We start from the raw sequence: 12,412 nt of genomic DNA on the forward strand, positions 1-12,412 counted from the left end.
TTCTTCAAGTTTGAGGCTAAAATGATAATCTTAGTAATGATTTTATATTATTCCATGAGCCAAAGACAGATACACTATGAAGTTAATGACACTTAAGCTTCAGGGTCTCTAAGGTCCTGGTAGTAGGAGGGGGGCGAGCAGCACTATGTTAACACTGTTACATGTTTTTGAAATAACTGCGAGGATGAGATCTTTTCTATTCCTTTATTACTAAAGAAGATCCTGGAGACTATGCAAATTTGAGGTCCCACAACACTGTATCTGCCCCTCTAGGTTAACTCTCTCCAATGTCTGGATCTGGAATTACATGCTGAGCACAAAATATTAGTGTGTGTGTGTGTGTGTGTGTGTGTGTGTGTGTGTGTGAGAGAGAGAGAGAGAGAGAGAGAGAGAGAGAGAGAGAGAAACAAAAAATAATTTGCTTCAATTGGAAATAAAATTCAGTGTGCCATGCCCTAGAACATTCTAGAGAGCATGGTTTGGCCATTCGTTCCTCCCTGGTTTCTCACCTAACTGTAGACACCTTTCCAAGGGGCACTCCCAGGGAGACTCACTTAATGAGAGGTGGTGTTCAGAATAAAAGACTCAGCTATAACAACAAAAATATGTTTTTCATTAAACACAAAACTGAGTCGGGAAAAGCCAGCCAAGAGGCAGGTGTATGAGTTAAGGAATTCTCTTGAGGTCTTTAACTTCCACATCAAATTGCACTGGAGTTTTCTGCACTAATTACCTATTATTGAAGACGCAGGAATTACTGCAAATAATTTGCCATAGCAGCAGATAGGGTGCAGATGTTGTAAGGGAAAGAATGAAGAGTTTATAAAGTGTAAAACCAGGAAAAGAAATTCAAAATTTTCCAGTTTTAAAAAATAATACAGAATTGTTTTTCTACTATAAGGGTGATGAAAGTGAGGGAATTTTCCTAGGGCTAAAAGGCCAATTTTAAATTTAATTTGAACTGTAAATGAAAGAAACTGCAAATTAAAAGGTATGTGCTGGAGTCTAATTTATTCAGTAAATGTAAATTTCCTGGAGGCAGAGATTACATCTTACATTTAAAAAAAAAATTTCTCTCATCACATTGCACCTGGTCATTGATCTGATTTTCTTATGAGAAATGTACCTATACAATGCCAAAAAGCTATTTTTGCATGGCCCTCCAAAAAAAACGTTTCCAGCCCCCAAATTTTTTACACTGTGATAAGTCTTGCTCTGCAGCTAACATCTTGAAAAACCATAGTCAAGTAATGACCTTTGGGTCATTTTCTTTGGAAATTTCCCTAGAAAACACCTTCTCTGCCTCACTGGAAATTAATATCTGTACTATTAAGAGGACATTTTCGCACAGGCAGTATCTTTATTTTTAAAAATATTGGCATGGATATTTTTGAAATTGCCACTTTAAATTGTCTTACCTCTTTCAAAAAACAAAAATATTTATTCCCTCAAAAGTAAAATCGGGTTGATAAAATTTTTCAGCTTCTATCTTATGATTGCGAATGTTATTTATTTATTTATTTTTTGTATAGATGGGGTCTCGCTATGTAGCCCAGGCTGGTCTTGAACTCTGGCCTCAAGCAATCCCAAAGTGCTGGGATTACAGGCATGAGCCACCATGCTTGATTGTGCATTTTATCAGAATAGCCTATAAAGATTGAACAACGTACCTGCAAAAGAGTATTTCTTTTTTTTTTTTGAGGCGGAGTTTCGTTCTTTACCCAGGCTGGAGTGCAATGGCACGATCTCGGCTCACCACAACCTCCGCCTCCTGGGTTCAGGCAATTCTCCTGCCTCAGCCTCCTCAGTAGCTGGGATTACAGGCATGTGCCACCATGCACAGCTAATTTTTTGTATTTTTAGTAGAGACGGGGTTTCACCATGTTGACCAGGATGGTCTCAATCTCTTGACCTCGTGATCCACCCGCCTCGGCCTGCCAAAGTGCTGGGATTACAGGCGTGAGCCACCGCACCCAGCCAAAAGAGTATTTCTTAATATTCTCTTGGAATACTGTCAACAAAAACCTGAATTTGAAGGGTAGGAGAAGTTACTACTTGGCTGATAACTGTGAAACAGTCATGTTTTTATTGTGGGAGTGGGTTGATTAAACAGACAAGTGTTATGAGATTCAAATTACAATATTTTTCCTAATGTGCTTTTTACTAAAATAAAGATTGCACCCCCCTCACCAAAAAAAAAAAAAAAAAACCCCACCAATTTTTAACTTTGTTCTACAAATATCACCTCTTATCTCTTTTCTATCAAAGCATGATTGGCCTTTTTGAAATATTCAGGACAAAATATTAGGAAGAGGGCAGGCTTGCTAGTTCAATGTCACTACGTATAGGGGAAATGGAACACTTCCCATAGAAAAGCTCTGATTTCTCTCAGCATGAGCCTCTGTCTGAGGTATCCCCCTCTGTCTGTGGTAACCGAACACCACACACAGCATGTTCTTTCCAATCTGAATCCTCAAAGGGCATTCTGAAATTGTCCAGGTTATTAATGACATACCCAAAAGCCTCATAAAAACTGCACAGTTATCTGCTTAAGGCTTTACTGGCAATCAAAAATTCATCTTTTTAGTTTTAACTAGAGTTTTATGAACTGGCTGTATTCCAAAATAAACAAGTAAATTATTATCTAATAAATTGGAAGTTTCTTTGGTAGATAAAGACCATTTTAACAGGAAGTCAATTGATATTGAAATAATGAAGGGATTCCTGATGGTTGTAAAAGTCAGTGGCCACTGCTCAAGGATAAGCCAGGATTTATTTGCCACTACCAGTCATTTGATGATGATGAATCAAACAGCCTGATGAATTCAGTTTTGTAAGGTGGTATTTATGTGTGTTTCCTACAAACTTAAAAACATAAATGCCTATAGAAATTATACTTTGCTTCCATTAATTCCTTGTGAACATTTTCTATAATCTATCATAAATGTGTAATCGAAAAAAAAGTTATTGGTATACATGTCACTTAATTTTCTCTACAAAACCAGTGTAAACAACTCACAGATTAAAAGAGAGGTCTTCTCTAAAGGTGATATGTTGATCTCCCTATCAGTCCATGGACTATCAGTCCATAGTTCAGAAATGTTTAAGCTCACCCTTGTCAGAAATGCAACATCTGTCAAATCATTGATTTCATTTGGTTATTCAATCAAATTAAGATACAAAGATATTCTGGCCACACTGCTACTCTGTCTGTAAAGAATACGTTAAAAAGAGGAAAAGGCTGAACAGTTCCTAAGTATAATGTTCTAGAACTCACACTTAATTTTAGTTAGTATAACATATCACAGCAAAAAATCTATATGCATGATCATATTTTTTTCTTCATGTACTCTTCACAATCATCGTCAATTCGGAATACAGTCTGAGACGGGACAGGATTTCCAAACCACGTAACAGGATTTCCAAACCATGAACAATACACCATATTCAATGTCTAATAATTAAAACAATTAATTTAAAAACTATTATGAGGTTTACTTGATAAAATTCATGTTAAAATATTTGCAAACACAAAAACGTTGAAAGAGTTTTGGAACTCTTTTACGTAAAAATTTACCTATTTAGATACTAAAATTACAGGCTTTCAGTGCTTTTCTTATTTCTTAATCACTTATTCACTCATTCCTTAATTTTATTTATACCGCAGCGGATACCAGCTGTTCAGAAGAAAATCCTTGAACCATACTGAAGGGGACATTCCTTCCCTAACTAATACATACACACACAACTGCATTTGCCAAAACTTTAAAAACTCCAATTACAATAAATTTGAGATTTTAAGAAATCATTATTTAAATCTACCTCCCCTTTTAGTGACTGCTACAAATCCTACCACATAAAGCCAACCACATCACTGAAAAAAAAGAAACGTGGGAACTGAATTCACAAGGGTCATCACTTGTAACTATGCAGTTGCATGTACACGGTGCTGAGAAATACTCACCTCCCCCTGCTTGGGGATGCTGAACTTGGAGAGCTTGGCCTTGGCTCTGGCTGGCTCCGGCTTGCTGGAGGGAACTCCTCTGTATGATGTGCAGTGCACGCTGGTTTCCGAAGATGACTTCAGCTTAGGAGACTCATCAGGGGCCTGATCTTGGCCGTCCATCGGCCGCACATATGCAGTCGGTTTCTGCTGAACCAGGCTGGGTTTTGAAGCTAGGGATGGAGGAAAGTTCTGAACACAGTGTCCACTGTTGCTGTGCTTGGCTGCCATGGCAGGTGGCCTCTCCTGGGTCTGAAGGCCCACCTCCACATTGCACACTTGTTTGGCCCGCGGCTGCTGTCTGCCAACACCATCTCCAAGCAAGGTTCTGAGAGAGCCCTGTTGTGCTGAGTTGGAAGAAGAAGAGGAGGAAGATGAGAATGAGGGGCTCGGTACATGGGGATATTCTTTTTTTATTATGGTTCTCTGGGTTTTAGCAGATTTGTGCAAATCAAGCAACCTGTGGCCATGCTTACCTGCTCTCTGTTGGCCATCTGAGGGCGGATGCCCAGCCTTCTGCCAGCCCATGGTGCCTCTCTTATTCTGCTGCACAGGGACAGCTGCTGGTGTGGAAGTTGTAGTGCTACAGATAGATGAGGGCTGGGTCTGGGCTCTTGAGTCTGCAACAAAATGTTCATCAATCTTGTTCACAGGAGTCTGAGGAACCCCAGGTTTGGGAACACCAACGAGATGACTCTGATTGGATCTATCAGTTAAAAAGTCTTTCATTTCATCATAATTGCCTAAAGTGTTCTGGATCCGATTAGAGAGTTCATCCCCCTTGTTAGTCTGGAAAAAAAAAAACACATCCACACTATTGTTAGAGACAACAATGGACAAGTGCCCTTATCCATCACAGAGCCAGAGGTGCCACAAGTGGAATGAGATCTGAGAGGTAAAATTGAAATCTTTATCGTTTCTGAACATAGACATCCAAGCCAGCCCTTGGAACGGCACCAGAATAGGAAGCCTGTAATGGCCTTGGGGTGCGTGAAAAGGGATCTATCCGGCTGGGCGTGGGGGCTCACACCTATAATCCCAGCACTCTGGAAGGCCGAGGCAGGTGGACCACATGAGGTCAGGAGTTTGAGACCAGCCTGACCAACAAGGTGAAACTGTGTCTCTACTAAAGTACAAAAGTTAGTCAGGTGTGGTGGCGGGTGCCTGTGGTCCCAGCTATTCAGGAGGCTAAGGCCAGACAATCATTTGAACCTGGGAGGTAGAGGTTGCAGTGAGCCAAGATCATGCCACTGCACTCCAGCCTGGGCAACAGGAGACTCAGTCTCCAAAAACATAAGGATCTATCCTTGGTCTTGTGTGTGTTGCAGCTAAAACAGATTGCCTGGAAAATCAGGAAAATTAATTATTACAACTTTAAAAAATGATCTGCATTAAGTCTTTCTACGATTGGACTGTCTTGTATTTGTAGTCCCATTAGAAGCTTTACTTGAAAATTCAGATTTCGCTCAGGATTGGTCTAAATATCATTCTTGTCAGAAATCCAGAGTGACAGGCAAGAGATGTCAATGTGAAGCTTAAAGGAACATGGGGCTAAATGTGCAGGAAGCCTGAGTGACCCAGAGCTCCATGCAGCCTCATATATTTGTGAAATCTGGGACATTTCATTTTGGAAGAGAGGTTATGTTTCTGGCCTTTGGTAAAAATGAGAAATAATCTTAGTTTCTTTCTCATTAGCCCTAACGGTACTCTAATCCTAACATGATCCACACATGACAAATAAGTAACCCAACCCTCTTGTTTTTTTTGTTTTTTTTGAGATGGAGTCTCACTCTGTTGCCAGGCTGGAGTGCAATGGTGTGATCTTCGCTCACTGCAGCCTTCACCTCCCAGATTCAAGTGATTCTCCTGCCTCAGCCTCCCAAGTAGCTGAGACTACAGGTGCCTGCCACCACACCTAGCTAATTTTTGTATTTTCTTTGTAGAGACATGCTGGCCAGGCCGATCTCCATCTTCTGACCTTGTTATCTGCCTGCCTCGGCCTCCCAAAGTGCTGGGATTGCAGGCATGAGCCACCGTGCCCGGTCCCCAAGCCCTTTCTAATAGCGTTTGTTTCCTACAATCCAAGAAAACTTAACAAATGGGATTGACCTTGATATGTCAACACAGAGATAAAGTCTGTATTATTGACAAAAATCACAGCAAGCAGATCTCAATAATAAACAAAAGTTGCATTTTACTGAAGGAGTAGCCAGTAAAGGAGTGAACCAGACACCTCGATTTCTGGGGGAAGACCCTGTACTTGGCAGCTGAGCTGTCTTCCCTGGGCTGAACAGACAGAAGATTCAGTGAAGTTTGGTGGGTCAGTTCTTTCCGTCGAGGCCACCATCGCAGGGAGTGAGAGGAATAAGTGAGAGATGGAAATGAACAACTGAAAACCATCTACCTTGTAGGGCTCACTGAAGAGAGAGTAACTAGAATTAAACGTGCCATCATCTTGTTGAGTTTCTTGATTTCTTCTTTCTCTTTCTTTCCTCCGTAATGCATTTCTATCTGGTTCATAGACACTGCATCAGGAGAAGGAAGACAGAACAACCACAGGCACAAATTAAACTCTAAAGCCCAATGTGACACTCATATAAGTGCAGAAGTCTGGTTCATGGACAAATGATGATGACAAGAACATGGATAAGACTGAAGCCAGCGTAATCAGGCAGTGTGCTGGGGTGTCTGACAATTACATTCTTTGGGGGAAAAAAGGATCATTAGGACCAGTTCCAACCAGTACTAGGTTTCTTTTCCTAGTATGTGAAAGAGGAACTATCTAAGCAACTCTGACAGGAGAAGACTGAAAGTAATCTTAAGGCAGACGGTAATTACGGTGATGTGTAAATAGAAATTATGAGCATACTTCCTCTATGACAGAGACTCTGAGTGTTATACGGGAATGCTCCTGCTCTTTTTTTTTTGCATGGCTGTGTTTCTGTAGTGATTCTTTCATTACCTAGCTCCCTAAAGAGCTGTTAAAACTCCATGCTGCAGTGGTTTTCACAGTTATGAGCCTTCTTCTGATCTCTGTTAATCAGTCAAGTCGTCAAACGACTACTGAATCAATTCTTTCTTCTGATATATTTGACACTATCAGTCCTCCTAACTATGAAAAATGTGCCAGGAGGAAGGGGTGCAGGCAATGAGGGGAGAGAACGGAAATTGAATTATGCTGTGTCATCTAGTAACTTGGCCTTTTGTTGAAGAAAATTAATATCTATTCTCTCAAAATACAATTATGAAGTGGCCAGGCACCAGACAACTGGAAAAAATGAGAAAGAAATAAAGTGTTCCTTCCCCCTAATAAGGAGAAAACAAAGGGGCTAATTCAACTAGTGATGAGGAAGTGACCTGTTTACTGAAGGAAGGAAATGCACTTGTTTTTCTGTCTCCCTGGATAGAGAAATCTGGCCTCTATGTAGACAACAGAACCAACACTACCAATCGGAAAGTGCTCACAGATCCCTCAAGATGAGCTCTGTCTTTGTTTCCCAGCAGAAGCAGGTGGGTGCAGTGATCTGGCCATCACTGTGCTTCCAGCTTCCACTTGGTCTAGTGGGCAGATGCTAAGCTGGGAGCCAGGACACCCCCCTACAAAATGTGGTTCTCCCCAAATCAGTGGCATGGGAATGGTAAAGCCACTCGGTCTCTCTACGCCCTAGTGACTCCATTATAAAGCAAGGGTGTTTCAAGGCATTGTTACAAGGCTTAAACATGAAGGTATTCTATAAAATGGCTTTGGAGTAGCTTTAGGTGCCACAAAATCCAATGTATTGCTAATAAAATATTGTTAATAATAAAAGGATCTGTGGGTTCAAAGGAACTTATGAAAACTGTGATTTTTTTTTAAAAGCTAAATAACTATATTTAGTAAAAGAGAGAGTATTTATATCATATAGCTGTAGGGGACACACGAATTATTGTAAAATAAATATTGCTTATCCTAGCTCTGCCCGTGTGGCTGGGATGCACTTTGAATTTGCTGTCTAAGGGATGATGCAATGCTAAACATGCTTCTGGCAAGGCTGTTGCAGCACCTAAGGCATTTAATTTAAATTTAAGATTAGGAAATGTAAAGATATCCAGAACATGGAGCCTATTAGCATTTTAATTCATCCTTAGTATATTACCCACAGTTATTAGATTTGGGAGTCCAATCAGTGACCTTCATATAAAGGGGACTACAGCCTCTGGAATCTTCTACCAACTGAGAGGCTCACAGCTCTGACATCACAATCACTGATCACTAAGAACTCTCTCAGTGGCTGCGGTGACAGTGGCCAGCTCAAAGAAGGCAGGAGATGGGAATGACACTCTTATTCACAGAACTTCTAGTTCCCAGCAGAGGGTATGATGGTCCTGCCCTACTTGTGGATATTCGTAATAGGAAACCCCAGCTTTCATGGATTTCAAATGGAGACTGCTCTGAGGACATATGACCCACCCTGTGGATGGATATGAAGCAGTCTTTAATCAACAGGAGAATTCTGGTTTCATTATTAACTCCTAGTTTTTGAAACAACATTGACATGTGCAGTTAAAAAACAAAAAGCTTGCCCAGCATGCATCGTAACCCTTCCTTTTCCCGTACATACAGGGACTCCCACACACATGCTTGCTGCCTTCAGTCACGTTAACCCAACCAGACACAAGACAGGTGTGATGCACAAAGTGGCCTTATGTAAGATGGGGCAGGCAGGTGGTCATTGAGAATGATTTCTGGGCTTCTCAGAAGGCCCCCATGCCCAAAATAATACCTCCTGCATCTGCTGGCTGATGACTGAAATTCCACAACTAGAGAGTCATTCCTCTGGTTTAAGATGTCTTCACCCCTGCAAGAAATATAAACACCACAAGAAGGAGAAACACTTTAAACCTGATTAGCCGTGAGTATCTTAGTGTGCATTCGTTTGTCAGCATTTTTTCCAGAGGCCAAGGGGAAAGGGTCCGGAATCTCAGAGGGTCAGAATGAACCTCTAAGGAGGAGGCATATTGAACAAAGGAAGGGACAACAGTCGGTGAAGCCATGAAAACAGATTCATAAACTCCATTTATTTTTCAGTGTGGCTTAATTAAGACAAAGGCAATAGGATAAAAAACAAAATCAATTAGGCAGATATCAGAGCCAATACATTTCCAGGGTCTGGAAATTCGTTATGAGTCATGTCCTACTCTAAAGAAATCGGAGATGAGAGGAAAGCTGCTCCTCTTTAACTAAATCTGCCTCATCCCCCAACCCCTTTAAGGTGAAAGATACCCAAAAGCACTCCAAGATGCTTTCTAAACCATCCAGATTGCAAGATAAGCACTTTGGGAGGCCAAGGCAGGCAGATCACGAGGTCAGGAGTTCAAGACCAGCCTGGCCAACATGGTGAAACCCTGTCTCTACTAAAAATACAAAAATTAGCTGGGAATGGTGGCGCATGCCTGTAATCCCAGCTACTTGGGAGGCTGGGGCAGTAGAACTGCTTAAATTGGGACCCAGGAGGTGGAGATTGCAGTGAGCTGAGATCGTGCCATTGACCTCCAGCCTGGGCTACAGAGTGAGACTCTGTCTCAACAACAACAACAACAAACATCCACTAATGAGGTTCTGCCTGCATAATCAGTCTACAGCTCCTAATACTAAGAAGGAGTGAACACCCTCAGGACCACTTACTCATAATCTACTAATAGAAATCCACTAGCCATCTTTTTAGGGGCCCACCATAATGCTTGTGCCATGCTTCCACACCATAAGATGAAGCCAGAATGACCCAAAATGGTAACATCCCCACTTCTTCAAAGGAGAGGAAAGGACTCAAAAAGAAAGGCAAAGCCTTCCCTTTGGTTTTTCTCCTCCTTCCTTGGTGGGCAGCTCTGTAGCCTCCACTGAGCTACTTCCTAAAACTAACCAACCCGTTACTTCTCTTTAACTAGAGCCACAAGCCCCCCACCACATGTTATTTCATGGCTAGGGAGCTAAAATGTCATTTGCTTAAAGCAGATGTCACTGCAAGAAAAAGGCTGGGCTTCCTACCCCCTGTATCTCCCTCAGTGTCTGAACTCTCACCTTTCCACCAACACTAAATGTTTTGACTCATAAAGACAGTATCTTCTCAACAGTGAGCCCCCCATTCCACTAATTACAAGTGAAAATCGTGCAGGTGCTCACCAGCCTGCAGAGTGCCTTTCTCTTCATCTCTTGCCATGAAAGCTTAGCTCTCTTTGTCCCTCTGCCATTTGAGCAATGTGAAGACCATGCTTTAAAAGCAAAAAAAGCTTACCCCTGACAAGCTGAAAGTCAGGTCAGCTTCCCCTGGGATGGCTGACTTAGGTCTAAGAGAATTCCGGTTCCTGGCATGCCAACATATATGTTAAACTCAAAAAGTGTCACACGTTATCAGTTATGTTTCTTTGTCACTAGCAGATGATAAAAACTTCTATCATCTGTAAAGTTGTTCCTATCCCATAAAAATTACAAAAATCCCATTTCTCAAATGTATGTCACCAAATGTATTTATTTATTTTGCATGAAAGTGAAGGTAGCCAACTGCTTCAATTTTACTTATTATTTGTTGCAGATGCATAAAATTCCCAGAAAATGAACCTTTTTAATCAACTCCTTTTAAAGGGACTATTTTCAGATTTTTTTTAAGGAATAGCAAATGAAAAATGTAGTAAAAACATTTTTTATCATTTCTCACTTAATTGTTTTAGATCTATAAACTGAGGTATCCTGTAGAGCTCAAGTCAAGTCCAATTACGGTGGTTAAGTAGAAATAGATGTCTAAACATGAAACTGTCATCATTTCCAAAATTATTCTTGATCATATGTTAATAGCAAGAAGTTAAATAACAGTAACGTTTATGAGCCTGATGGCTTTTCTCTTCCACTGAGCTTAAAACGTTTCACCTATATGTCCCTTAATTATCCTTACAATGCCCCTTGGAGAAAGACAGTGATGGTGAATATTATGACTAGGTTAACTTTTTTAAAGATCAAGAAACTTAGGATAAGAGTTTGATCATCAAAACAATGTCATAAAGAGACATTGTGTAGAAGGAACAGCAATGTCCAAAGCACCTTACTCAGCTCTGCCCAGAGAACAGGAGCTACCCTCGAGCCAAGAAATGGCCACACGTCCTAAACCCAGGTGTCTACAAGCCCAGCAGTGAGAAGTAGTCAACATGAGCCCCACAGAAGCAAAACAGGAATAAATGAAATAAGGCAAGGTATTTCCCATTCAGACACAGAGAACCATGAGAATAATTCTGGAATAAAGTCTCAGCTGTTATAATGTTTTACAGCCCCTACTGACAGAAGACAGAAATCAGTCTCTTTCCACAGCACACACACAAAGGAGACCCATGTAACCTAGGACTGTGGAATGGAAGATAGAGGAGTGAATACAAAAATAAAAATGGTAGATTCTAAAGCTGCCCAGCGAGGGTTAATGATGTCACTATTTTTAATCAAATGCTACCCATTCATCAGCCTGCTCCAATCTCCAATCTCTCTCTACGCTGCCTACCGGTGAGAAAGGTGTTGGAGCCAGGACAGTTGGCCCTCTAGACGAGCCACAGGTTGATTTCAGCAGACCCAGCCAGCCACGGGGACCACCTCCTCCCCACTGCACTCATCCACATGCAGCCTGATGAAATCTGAGCACTCACTCTAAATAAACTGCATTTCCCATGGAGAAGGCTTTTAGGCAAGGGTATATGAAGTCAATTGCATCCCCTGTCTAGAATCATCAAAATGTTTTATTCTTATTTTTTAAACATTATGCAAACTATTGATGTGTCTCCTCGGTTGTGCGGGTCTAAGAAATAAGTGATTCAATGAGAAGAGAATGAACCACCTCTCACCTATCTTTTGGAACAAGTTATCATGTTTTCCATGTTTTAAAATACTGTCCTTTTCAAACAGCAAAAATACAATTCACTTTTACCCAAAAGCATTTTCTGAATGCCACTGTGTCAGATGCTGGGGAGACAGGGCCGTGGGGCGGTGATTGAGCTAACCTGCGAATGAGAAGACAACAGTCTCAGGGCAAGGAGAATGGGGAGAAGGGAGAAGGGGACCTATTCACAAGCAAACAATGAGAGCAGGCTGTGGTCAGGGCACTGGCAGGGGTAGACAGGGAATCCACACGGTTTCCAGCAGGAGACCAGCTTTCAGCTGGGTCTTAAAAAAAGGGCAGGTTAAGGAGAGGGAAAGGAAGACAGGATTAGAGGTACAAAATGGAAGGATTACTAGTAAGTGGCCTTTGGGAGTATTCTGAGGTTACTTTACCCTCTCCATACTACCTATGGCTTTAACAAGGTAGAACTCCCCATTTAAAGTTTCATTTATGTGGTTTAACCACTGCTTACCTGTCATGGCTACCTCACTCTGAATAGGTTCCTCTGATCCCTTCC

General features: G+C 41.3%; 1 protein-coding gene across 13 annotated transcripts in view; it reads right to left on the reverse strand.

The window, feature by feature from the left end:
• Positions 1 to 12,412, reverse strand: part of AFF3 (ALF transcription elongation factor 3) — a 566,569-nt gene that overhangs the window by 462,635 nt on the left and 91,522 nt on the right. For 7 of the 13 annotated variants that reach the window (XM_078348797.1, XM_078348798.1, XM_035271750.3 and 4 more), the window contains exons 3-5: positions 6,408 to 6,528; positions 4,480 to 4,792; positions 3,965 to 4,350 (exon numbers count right to left, since the gene is read on the reverse strand). In XM_078348797.1, coding sequence (XP_078204923.1) covers positions 3,965 to 4,350; positions 4,480 to 4,792; positions 6,408 to 6,528 — 820 coding nt within the window. Of the gene's footprint in view, positions 1 to 3,964; positions 4,351 to 4,479; positions 4,793 to 6,407; positions 6,529 to 8,766; positions 8,842 to 12,412 lie in introns of all 13 variants that reach the window. The other 6 variants (XM_078348796.1, XM_035271748.3, XM_035271749.3 and 3 more) reach the window with 1 other exon arrangement.

Source organism: Callithrix jacchus, chromosome 14, assembly GCF_049354715.1.
Source record: "Callithrix jacchus isolate 240 chromosome 14, calJac240_pri, whole genome shotgun sequence".
Classification (NCBI taxonomy): domain Eukaryota; kingdom Metazoa; phylum Chordata; class Mammalia; order Primates; family Cebidae; genus Callithrix; species Callithrix jacchus.